This window comes from Asterias rubens, chromosome 9 (genome assembly GCF_902459465.1).
Source record: "Asterias rubens chromosome 9, eAstRub1.3, whole genome shotgun sequence".
Lineage (NCBI taxonomy): Eukaryota > Metazoa > Echinodermata > Asteroidea > Forcipulatida > Asteriidae > Asterias > Asterias rubens.
Genome location: NC_047070.1, coordinates 1,819,555 through 1,832,528, shown reverse-complemented (window position 1 = coordinate 1,832,528; position 12,974 = coordinate 1,819,555). Strand labels below are relative to the sequence as shown.

The window sequence follows — 12,974 nt, the reverse complement described above, 5'->3', positions numbered from 1 at the left end:
CAGCTAATATACATCATCTTCTACTTGAATAATGATGAAAATAAAAACGCGTGGGTAGCCTATCTAAGCGTGAAAATGGGTATTAAATGAATGCTAAGTGATGCAGTTAAAAATGCAGTATCAATTTTCTCTGAAGTGGCTTTATTGCCATCAGCGGCTTATCCAGATATGTTTACTTAGTGGATGGGGAGGAGTCAAGCACTTTTTGGGGTGGCTGGGGTTGGGGGCAAGGGGGAGGGGCAATTTATGTGTTGAACCAGTTATTTATGTGTTTTTTTATGGCATTTCAGATTGAAGCATTTTTTTAACAACTTGTTCTTAGCGTCTTTAGTGCCACAAGGTAGGATTTTTTTCTTGATCGATTCTGTGCATATTTACAGTGGCTTTGTGGGTAATTAGTGTATTGATGTGTATTGATGTGTTAATTGTTACCATGGTTTTCCCAACACTACACCGAGATCAAAACACCGCCCACTGTTGGTTTGATGACATTTTTTTTAATCAACTCGCAGTATCTCTTCAAGTTTGAACCATTAGCAATTTCTCTGCCTATGATTGAAGAATTGAACTAACCATCAAACGTAATGTTTTACGCCAGCAGGATTTTAACTTGGAGCCTGGTTTTGAAGTTTGCTATTATTCAGAGTGAGTATTAAACTCAATTTCCTTGACTTATTTACACATTAAAATTAAGAGGATACAATGACTAAGATAATGCACAGGCATGTTTCTAAAAAGCAGGGCTTGTCGAGGTTCAGCCTTAAATACACTGTACACTATTGGTTATTGTCAAAGACCAGCCGTCGATTTCACGAAACTCTTTCTAACTTAAGACTAATCTTAGGACTTAGGACGAGTCCCCACCCTGCACTGTAGCATGCAGACCTTAAGATTAATCCCAAGTTAGGACGTCCTAACTCGAGACAAGACGAGTCCTAACTCTTTGTGAAATCGACCCCAGTCTTCTCACTTGGTGTATCTCAAAATATGCATAAAATAACAAGCCTGTGAAAATTTGAACTCAATTGGTCGTTGACACCCTTATCACACAAAGTTGTGTGCTTTCAGATGCTTGATTAAGAGACCTCAACATTTTATTCTGAGGTCTCGTAATTAATTTGAGGAAAATTACTTCTCTCTCAAAAACTTTGTTACTTAAGAGGGAGCCGTTTCTGATAATGTTTTATATCAACAGCTCCCCGTTGCTCATTACCAAGTTAGTTTTTATGCTAATAATTATTTTGAGTCATTACCAATAGTGTCCAGTGCCTTTAAGACATGTCAACAACAACTAACACTTAACTACAACTGGGCAATTCCACACTAATGGGCACAAAAGTGTGCTATGGGAAGGGAATGTTGGATATAGTACTAACAAAATGAAGTATGTTGTCATGTATTTTTGTCTGTGTACATTCAGAAGCACATGAGGATTGTGGTTAACAAAACAAGAAGGTAAATGACCGAGTATTTAAGAAACTGGAAGGATAAGTCTTCAAGATTTATACGTACGTAACAAGGACAGACATTTTGGTTATCATTTGATAGAAGTTATACTAAAATAAATGTATTGCCCAATGTTGTTCAGATACCTATTCTACAGACCCTTAGTTACCAGCCAAAATGAAGAAATTTTCTTCCCTGCTATTTAAGAAATTTAAGTTTTTAAAACAAATGGTTATGTACAAACAAGGACAGAATTTTGTCACAAATTGTCTGTCCACTGTTCGTACGTCAATTTTCCCCCATTTTTATTGCCTTAATACCTACAGAGACATCTCAGTTTGATTGCTTACAATCTTTAAGAGTCAGGAAAGTTACTAACACAATATTTTGTAATTGTTTTCAAATTTTGTCTTTACTTTCCAGGCCATATGTCTGTCTTTTGTTACATACGTAACACATTTCAAATGACCTTGTAATTCCTAGAGGTCACCGATTTATTTAAATTTGTTTTACCAGGAACACTCATAAACAGATTTAAAATGTAAAGGAAAAGACTGTAACCAAATAGTTCCTTTTGTCTCGCTCTCACATGGCTATCTTACAAAGTTACCCCTTTGGTCCATTAGTGTGGAATTGCCCATCTATAAAAAGTTGTATGATACACACAGAGGAAAGATTACACAACTTGTGTAAAATATTACCTGTTTTAGATGTAGTGGGCGAACACCATAACTATTAGGTAAAACTTTACCCAACAGGCGTTGGGTAATATCTTGCTTAATAGCTGTGTAAAAGTTTACATAAATATTGGGTAGTTTTCTTTACTGAATTGTTGGGTAAACCCACTCATGTAAAATATTACTTAATTGTGACGTAAGACTTTACCGCTTTACAATGTAAATAGTTGTGTAAAACTTTACATCAATATTGGGTATTTTTTTTTACTGAATTGCTGGGTATAAATCCACTCATGTAAAATAATTACTCAATTTTGAAGTATAGATTTTACCGATTTTTAATGTAAACTGTGTGCCTTTAAAACTGGTAATAATATACACAATGCTTGTGTTGAATACTAGCAAAGTGTTATTTCATGGAGTTTAGGGCTGTAATAAATGGACACATCATAAATACTGAGACTTGGCGACTACAACATGAATTTCAAGATAACAACTTTTTAATAAAAATTTAATGGTAATAATATTAACAATCCAAAACATCACATGTGCAAAAATGGGTTTTCTGTATGTTTCATAATCAGTCAACAATTTCAGTGAATTTAAAAAATTACAAAAAATCTACCTAATTGGCAAGGTCAGAATAAATACTTCCAGGCTAACACAGTTTAAACTGTAAGGTTGTTCCATAAATCAAAACTATCACAACTATCACATCTCTTATGATTTTGATACTTTATTGCAAACAATTTGTGCAAGAACTTCTTTAACTACAATGCTTCTGGAATGGTCAAATTACATTAATTGGCAAGGTCAGAATAAATACTTCCAGGCTAACACAGCTTAAAGAAGAACCCCAAGGTCAAATTCAATTTTGGGTTTGAACAATTTGTATGGGGAATTATTGGTTTATCCTAATTGTCGCTAAGCAATCAAAACGGTGTTGAATTTGACATTTTGACAAATTTGACAAAAACTGGAAGGGTATTGAATACAAATTTGAATTTGACCTTTGAGTTCCTATTTAAACTGTAAGGTTGTTCCATAAATCCAAACTATCACAACTATCACATCTCTTATGATTTTGATACGTATTTGCAAACATTTTGTGCAAGAACTTTCACTGCACCACCCGAGTTTCTGAAAACCAATTTTTCAAGATTCTTGCAGTAAACAACTGGAATCGTAGTTCAATTTTTAACAGATAGCTTAATATTTATGCACAATTTTTTACCCTTTTGGTAATGTTTGTATAAAAGTACAAGCTCCCATTGGGAACAATAATCAGCTCTCGAATATTTTTTTGTAAGGATAAAATGGACACAATAGCTTTTCAAGGCTTTTATCTGGCTCAATGCTCATACTAATTAAATGCGAAGGCGTTAGTTTTCGACAATATCATCAATCATTAATGATGAATAAATACAGTTTCCTTTGTGCTTACTAATTAGTATGAACTAAATTATTTCATCGAAGCTAATGACGATGAAATAATTTAGCTCATACCAATTAGTAAACACAAAGGAAACTGTATTTATTCATCATTAATATTGATATTGTCGAAAACTAACGCCTTCGCATTTAATTAGTTTGAGCATTGAGTCAGATTAAAGCCTTGAAAAGCTATTGTGTCCATTTTATCCTTCCAAAAAAATATTCGAGAGCCGATTATTGTTCCCAATGGGAGCTTGTACTTTTATACAAACATTACCGAAAGGGTAAAAAATTGTGCATAAATATTAAGCTATCTTTTAAAAATTGAACTACGATTCCAGTTATTTACTGCAAGAATCTTGAAAAATTGGTTTTCAGAAACTCGGGCGGTGCAGGGACTAGAGGGTTAACTACAATGCTTCTGGAATGGTCAAATTACATTAATTGGCAAGGTCAGAATAAATACTTCCAGGCTAACACAGCTTAAAGAAGAACTCCAAGGTAAAAATTCAATTTTGGGTTTGAACAATTTGTATGGGGAATTATTGGTTTATCCTCATTGTCGCTAAGCAATCAAAACGGCGTTGAATTTGACATTTTGACAAATTTGACAAAACTGGAAGGGTGTTGAATACAAATTTGAATTTGACCTTTGAGTTCCTATTTAAACTGTAAGGTTGTTCCATAAATCCAAACTATCACAACTATCACATCTCTTATGATTTTGATACGTATTTGCAAACATTTTGTGCAAGAACTTCTTTAACTACAATGCTTATGGAATGGTCAACATTAATCAGATGCATCATGAGATGAACAGTAAGCCCTGAACTCTCGAATAGTGCTGCTCTTCACACCGCCTTTGAGTTCAAACACAACCAATTCAATGAACTCCCAAACGCCAGAACACTCCTCCTGGTAGCTCAAGTCGAAGACAAAATGTGTTTTGAAACACACATCCAGTGCTTTCACAAGGGATGACTGTTCAAATGCATTTGCTCAAAAATTACGAACACTTGCTGTGGAGCCAGTGCAGACCCACCTAATATCAGCATGGTTGCGATCTGGTGTCCCTGTTGATGTCTTTCAAATACTGGTCCAAACTTGTGTTTTCCTGCATAAAGGGGAATAATATTAAACACAATAGGTTAAATTTCAATGGGGGTGCAGTACAAATTGTATGACACGTGTATATTGTCTGTAATGAACTTAAAGTATTGTAATATTACAATTAAACCAATTTTGCTGTAAAATAATGATTTAATCTGATTGTCTTAAGGATGGGGTACACACAATGTCAGATTAAACCATTATTTTATATCAATAGTGGTTTAATTATCATATTACAACACTTCAATAGAGACAACGTTCCAGTACTGCAATGTATGTGCAATACAATTTGTACATGATGTACATGCACATAAATTTAAAAAAGTACAAATACAAATTGAAATAAAATAAAATAAATAAACAAATACATAGGGGCTTAAAAAATAAACAAATCAACAAAAGGTTCAATGATGGAGACTTGCAGTTCTGGAATAAGGTGATAGGATCCCAGGAGGAGAGATAATTTTGGTGCTATATATGCAATCCCACATAACAGTAGGCTACCTGAAAACTTTGATTTTTCTTGATCTTTATCTGATTTTTCTTTTTGTTCTTTTTCTTTCGTCCTTTTTTTTTGTGTGGGGGGGGGGGGTGAGATTTCTTGAATAATTCCTTTAACAGGTTAAAATAAACAAAGGGTAGATGTGTTTGTGCGATTCCCCTCTCCCAGAATTTGCATTTTAAGTCAGTTGTATCATTTGTCAGTATCTTGTAAAGACAAAATGTTGAAAAGTTATTTGATTGTTCTTCTGAACAAATGAGAGATTAAAGTTAGCCCAATCATTGGCCTGATGCACCGTGGCTGTATGCAGTGGTGGTGCTTTAACACAGTGGCGATGTACATGTGTACAATGGTCTTCAACGATGCATGCTGTACGTGTACTATGTGCACAATACGGGGACCATTGATCAGACCTACGTATGTATTTGTGATATTCAAGTCACTGTTCAAAAGTGTTGTCAGTCAAAATATGACGTTCAACTGTCCCTTTATCTGTGCTAACTCGTGCTAACGAGTCGTGTATAGTCTATCACTACAGATAATAACATCAATACAGAAATATGTTATAGTACTTACCTTCAAACGTCTCAACTAAATGAGGGAAGTTCCACTCAAGAAGGTTTTTTTTTCATGAGATCCATTTCGTTACGTTGTGTGTGGTTACACTGTGGTACTGCAGAGCGCGACCCCAGCAGACAAGTCACACGCTGCGTATTTTGCACAATACTTGAGTAAAATATCGTGGTTTACTAAACACCATGTAAACTTTTACAACCAGTTCAGTAAAATTTGCATAATATGTGTTTAAAGTTGCTAAGTTATGTAAACTATTAGTTTTACTAACTATTTGAGTAGTTTTTTATTTACACAAACATTTTGTTTAAATTTTTCATTAATTTTTTACTTATGTTAAGTATTTTTTCACTTAACACATTTAACATAACTTTTTTTTACCATTCTTTTTCTGATTGTATGGTAATTTAAAGATAGATGGAATGAGCACAACCTATTCAAGTCGTACAAACACTTTCTTGGAAAGAAAACAACGTAGGCCTACATGTAAATTTATGTTTCATATTTAAAGGCATTGGACACTAATGACTGAAAATAATTTACTTGGAAACGAGCAGAAGAGACCTGTTGAAAATATAAAATATTATGAGAAACGGCTCCCTCTCAAGTAGTTTTTGAGAAACGGGTAATTTCTTACTCAAATAATTATTAAAAGACTGAAGCCTTTTATTAGGCACCTGAAAGCACACAAATTTTTGCAATAAGGGTGTTTGTCTTTAATCATTCTCTTGCAACTTCGATGACCAATTGAGTCCAAAAGTTCACAGATTTGTTATATTATGAATTATGATGGGATACATCTAACTGAGCTTTGACAATTACCAAAGGTGTCCAGTGCCTTTAACTTCAACTTCTTAAGGTCACCTTTTCTGGTCTGTGAGACCCTTGACATTTTACATGTCAATTGATTCATTGCTTTTGTGTTTATGTTTATGTCTTTTAATCAATGAAACGTCGATATGAAATACTTTTTAGACTGATTAATCTGACTTCAACCAACAAGTAAAGATTTGATTACTTTGTTAATTATGGTTTTTTTTTTTAAATATGTGTTGACGGAGAGGGTTGGCAAGAGGGTACACTTTTTCTTCAAAGAAATATTACTTAAAACCCATAGTTTTCTAGGGTGTCATGGTCAAGCGGTTAAGAGTATCGAAGTCAAGTTCTGGCAGTTAAGTCATTGAAGTGTGGGTTCGAATCCCTGTCATGATGCTTGTGTCCCTGCGCATGAAACTTCACCATTATTGCTTCTCTTCACCCAGGGGTGTAAATGGGTACCTGTAAGGCTTACGAGTGCTACGGCAGGCCTGTATACTGCCCAGGAAGCTGATCAGTGAGGGCACTAATGTAAAGTGAATAACTATTTTTGTTATGATGTGAGTCCAATACTTCAAATTCCTGTGATTGTTTTGAATCATTGGCCAATAAACCATTCTATTCTATCTATTATTTTAGAATTCCCTATATAAGAACTAGTTATTACATTTTTTATTATTTTTTTTTATTATACAAATTTGCATATTTTAATTATGTGCATTTCTTGCAGGTGGGTTTGCAAAGTGTCATAATGATGTCACTATCTTGAATCGTGCTGATTACACAATAATCAGAGAAGAGCGAACCTGGAGTGACGCACGTGACTATTGTAGATCCGTTGGGAAGGAGCTTGCTATCCTTGAAACAAAAGAGGAATTTGAATTTATTCAGCAGCTGCTTCGAGATCAGGCAATTCGTCATCATTATTGGCTTGGGGCTAGTGACTTAGAAAAAGAGGGTAAGAAGGCACTGGACACTATTGGTCAAAATCGGCGACCAATTGATTGAGTTCAAGGTTTTTTGGTATGCATATGTTGAGATACACCAAGTGAGAAGACTGGTCTTTGACAATCACCAAAGGTGTCCAGTGCCTGTAATCTAAACCTAATCAAAGAATAATTATTTGCTTTTTGGCCTTTAGGCTGTTGTGGTCATTCTGGAGTCCTGTGAAAAACATAATCTTGCATATCGCCTCGTAGATTAAAGATTTTTTTCACATTTTTAGAATTACATTTTACACAGCTTAAAGACATTGATGGTAGAAAGCTTCCCGTAAAATTGTACTTGCTGAGGTGCTGTATTTTTTAGTTGAGTAAACACATTTAACCAGAATAACTTTTGTTGCAGTGCGTCGAAAATCATTTTAGCATGTTCAATGGATTTACGCGACTCTACTGAAAACATTGCTCTGCGATTTTCACTTTTGTTTTCTTCCTCAAAACCTTTTTGACTCTAGAGGCTGAAACTTCTACAGATAAATAATAACTTATACATCTTCATCCACAGTGATTAGGGACTTATGTTGATCTACAAAATAGTTAAAACCATTTAGCCCTCTAAATTAATGGGGGAAAAAAACGTAAACGATGTTAAAGGAGCACGTTGCCTTGGATCGGTCGAGTTGGTCTTTGAAAAGCGTTCGTAACCATTTGTTATAAAATGCATATGATTAGAATGATATTTTAAAAGTAGATGATCCACTCAAGTATTACTCGAAATTGCGTGGTTTTCCTTTTACCTTGTCGACTAACACGGTCCGCCATTTATGGGAGTCAAATTTCCATTTATGGGAGTCAAATTGTTTACTCCCATAAATGGCCGACCGTGTTAGTTCGCAAAGTAAAAGGAAAACCATGCAATTTTGAGGCAAATTTGTGTGGATTATTGTATTCTACTTTTAAAACATCTTTCTAACCATGTGTATTTTATAACAAACGGTTACAAACGCTTTTCAAAGACCAGCTCGACCGATCCAAGGCAATGTGTTCCTTTAACGATAACAACATTCATTTGATCATCAATATAAACATTTACCAGTAATTGAGAAGTTGTCAGGTTTTCAGGTTTGTTCATGGTGCTGTCCATCAACAATGAAAACCTTTCTCTTGGGGTTCATCTTTAGGTTCATTCAAATGGCTGGATGGGAGCGATCTGCCCTCGGATTCCACTATGTGGGGTACAAATCAACCCGACAATTATGCTGGAAAGGAACATTGTGTTCATGTTCATACAGCGAGGACAAATGGCTCATTCTTGAACGACAATGTTTGTTCTAAAAAATTCAAAAGCATATGTGAACAGGGCTCATGTAAGTACAGCTACTTCAATGCACATTTTCTTTTTCTTTTTTCATTTTCATTTTGTTTTTAACAGAAAAAACATAAATGACAACTCCAAAACACACGACAGGCAAACATGGGCAAAGAACAAACAAAATAAAAGAACAACTGTAGATTGGAGCCTATTGTTACATATTATCTTCAAGTACGCGCTAATCCTCCAATCAGATTCGCAGAATGGAGTGGTGATAAAAACCTTTATATAACACCCAAGCAGATCCTTGCCATTTGATTGGAGGATTTTCCGTCACGTGATAGCAAATAAAAGTACCATTGCACGCTGAGTCACTCGCCGTGCTTTTTCGTTCCATCCGAAAAGTACCATTGCACGCTGGCACGCTGCCAGCGTGCAATGGTACTTTTCGGATGGAACGAAAAAGCTGAGTAAAAACAGCACTGCGTGCGCGTGTCTTTGGTAACGCAGCAGGTGTTACTGCAAGAAGGCATAGTAAAATTACTAGCATTCGGCTTCTACAGTTGAAATTGTTTGTTTTGAAAGTTGTTTCTTTCAATCAAAATGACAAAGTTCTACTTGGATGTTATATAAAACAAATAATGAATGTTTTTCATTCGTGCAATGGTGCGAATATGTTCATTCGTTGAAAGCTGGAATGTTCCATTCAACTCGGCTCCGCCTCGTTGAATAGAACATTCCATCTTTCAACTCATGAACATATTCGCACCATTGCACTCATAAACATTCATTATGTGTATATTATATAACACCCAAGCAGATCCTTGCCATTTGATTGGAGGATTGTCCGTCACGTGATAGCAAATAAAAGTACCATTGCACGCTAAGTCACTCGCCGTGCTTTTTCGTTCCATCCGAAAAGTACCATTGCACGCTGGCAGCGTGCAATGTTACTTTTCGGATGGAACGAAAAAGCTGAGTAAAAACATCACTGCGTGCGCGTGTCTTTGGTAACGCAGCAGGTGTTACTGCAAGAAGGCATAGTAAAATTACTAGCATTCGGCTTCTACAGTTGAAATTGTTTGTTTTGAAAGTTGTATCTTTCAATCAAAATGACAAAGTTCTACTTGGATGTTATATAAAACAAATAATGAATGTTTTTCATTCGTGCAATGGTGCGAATATGTTCATTCGTTGAAAGCTGGAATGTTCCATTCAACTCGGCTCCGCCTCGTTGAATAGAACATTCCATCTTTCAACTCATGAACATATTCGCACCATTGCACTCATAAACATTCATTATGTGTATATTATCTTCAAGTACACGCTAATCCTCCAATCAGATTCGCAGAATGGAGTGGTGATAAAAACCTATATTGCACGGCTAATATCACTACCTGCATCTTGTGCATTCTATGTCACGCGCCAAGTTTGCTTGAAGATAAATACGTTATCACACGCGCGCTCGTGGAAATACGAAAAATATAGCGTGTCTGCGTCCAGAAGCGCTATATTTATCCGTATTCCACTCGCGCTTGTGTGATAACTTATATTATCTTCAAGTACACGCTAATCCTCCAATCAGATTTGCAGAATGGAGTGGTGATAAAAACCATATTGCACGGCTAATATTACTACCTGCATCTTGTGCGTTCTATATCACGCGCCAAGTTTGCTTGAAGATAAATACGTTATCACACGCGCGCTCGTGGAAATACACCGCGTCTGCGTCCAGAAGCGCTATATTTTTCCGTATTCCACTCGCGCTTGTGTGATAACTTATTATTATCTTCAAGTACACGCTAATCCTCCAATCAGATTTGCAGAATGGAGTGGTGATAAAAACCTAAGGCCGTGTCCGAAACGGCGACTTCGGCTACAGCTACGGCTAGATCGCGCGCGTCTGCCAATTCTTCAACACTGGTAGACGCGCTGATCTAGACGTAGCTGTAGCCGAAGTCGCCGTTTCGGACACGGCATTATATCACTACCTGCACCTTGTGCGTTCTATGTCACGTGCCAAGTTTGCTTGAAGATATAAATACGTTATCACACGCGCGCTCGTGGAAATACGGAAAATATAGCGCGTCTGCGTCCACTATCCAACTCGGCCTTCGGCCTCGTTGGATATGGGACGCAGAAGTGCTATATTTTTCCGTATTCCAGTCGGCCTTGTGTGATAACTTATATAGATGTGTCTACTCTAATCAGATGCTATAGTCCGGGGGTGGATTTCACAAAGAGTTAGGACTAGTCTTATCTAGAGTTAGGACCAGTTACTCGTCCTAACTTAGGACTATCCATGCAATTTGTATATCTCCTAGCACTAGTCCTAAGTTAGGACTAGTCCTAACTCTTTGTGAAATCAACCCCAGCATAACAACACACCCACCTGAAAGATCTCAAAAACACATATATACGATTCTTTATATCTTGCTATTAAAGGCACTGGAAACTATTAATTACTCAAAATAATTGCTCAATAAAAACTTACTTTGAAAAAAGCAGTGGAGAGCTGCTGATAGTAGCAAACATTGTGAGAAATGGCTCCCTATGATGAAGTAACGTAGTTTTCGAAAAAGAAGTCATTTTCCACGAATTTGATTTCAAGACCTCAGAATTAGATTTTGAGATCTCGAAATCAAGCATCTGAAAGCCCACAACTTCATGATACAAGGGTGGTTTTTTCTTCCATTATTGTCTCGCAATTTTGACAACCAATTGAGTTCAAATTTTCACAGGTTTGTTATTTTGTACATATTATGTTGAGATACACCAAGTGAGAAGACTGGTCTTTGACAATTACCAAACGCGTTCGGAGCCTTTAAGTTGTAAACATCTACTTATAAATAAAGGATGTTTTTCTATTGAATAGGTCCCGCCAAAACATTCTCGATCACCAAGGGTTACCATCTCCATGGCAATGTCCTGAAAACAATAGAAGTCTTCACCCTAAGTCAATGCTGCAGTGCATGCATGTCTCATTTGGATTGTACTTCAGTGAACTTTGACCGCAGTGGAGCTAGTGGCGTAGAAACACGTGTTCGCAAAATGTGTGAACTAAATGGTTATTCCAAGGCTGGTAATGAAGACAGCTTTGTGGTGCGCAAGGGAGTTATGTACGCAGAGTTGGATATGTAAATTAGATTCATGAATAAATTAATTAGTGGTACATCATTTAACATGTACCCTGTCAGTTTCATTTAAAATTGTACAAACTGTACAAATTGTATTGTATGCAATGAGTTTAATATGTTGTTCTTAAAGGATGTGTCATTGTTGGGTTTGTGTCCATGTTATCATGATTTATCGACAAAATTATCAAGAAAGATACAATAAAAGTCACATGTAAAAATTTCACAGTGCCTTTTTTTTGAGAAAACAGCAACAAAACTTTCATGGTATTTTATCACGAATGTTGATTCATGTTCAGTGAAGTGACACAGGGTATCAATCACACCTCTGGCTGTATAGATGGATTGCAATACGCGTCATTGACAGCCATCTTTGATGTATAGATGGATTGCAATACGCGTCATTGACAGCCATCTTTGATGTATTTTACATGTGAAAAGTGCACGAGAGTCAAGCGAAGCACGTACACGCGTGGTACTACAACAAATTTGAATCCGAGAACATTGACAGTAGCGTTTCTCAGATAGCACATTTTTCTTCCTGCATGGAAATAACTGCTCCAGATTTTTGTCAATATCTATAAAAAATGCTACTACCTTTAGAAAATACTTTTTCACAGAATAGTTTTATGGTATAAAAAGTACAAAGGATTGAAACAGACATTGGGTTCTAATTACAACCCCTTGAGAGTAGCAGGCATGCAACTGCCCGTTGAAAAAAAAGAGGAACATTTTCAAAGGCACAACGCAAGTGCAGAGCGAGGCAGCCGAAACGCCACGGGACATGATACCCACAATGGTACCCTAGAAAATGTTGAGGTTTATTATGCTCTTAGGTGCATTGTTAGCATGTACTAGGCTTATTTTACAAAAAACGAAGAAAAAAAGAAAGCGGAATTCCACGGAAACGCGGAAGAGTTGCATGCCTGAGAGTAGGCATTATTTCATGTATACAAAAATTTAAAACGCCTGTCAAGTTCATTAGAAATGGACACTTTATGATAATAGATACTGCAAATGATATTCAAT

The 12,974-nt window shown here is 36.2% G+C and overlaps 1 protein-coding gene across 1 annotated transcript; it reads left to right on the top strand.

Annotated features, from left to right (window-relative positions):
• Positions 1-437: 437 nt before the first annotated feature.
• Positions 438-12,706, top strand: LOC117294956 (C-type lectin lectoxin-Lei1-like). The gene is made up of 4 exons (XM_033777512.1): positions 438-645; positions 7,289-7,516; positions 8,681-8,866; positions 11,687-12,706. Exons 1-4 carry the CDS (start codon positions 585-587, stop codon positions 11,950-11,952), a joined length of 741 nt encoding a protein of 246 aa, XP_033633403.1. The 5' UTR covers positions 438-584; the 3' UTR covers positions 11,953-12,706.
• The last annotated feature ends 268 nt before the right edge of the window (positions 12,707-12,974 follow it).

Excerpts from the sequence above, each read along its gene's own strand:
- LOC117294956 (XM_033777512.1), top strand. The coding sequence starts at position 585 with ATGTTTTACGCCAGCAGGATTTTAACTTGGAGCCTGGTTTTGAAGTTT. Across the intron at positions 646-7,288 it reads GAAGTTTGCTATTATTCAGA|GTGGGTTTGCAAAGTGTCAT; the intron begins GTGAGTATTAAA and ends CATTTCTTGCAG. Across the intron at positions 8,867-11,686 it reads CATATGTGAACAGGGCTCAT|GTCCCGCCAAAACATTCTCG; the intron begins GTAAGTACAGCT and ends TCTATTGAATAG.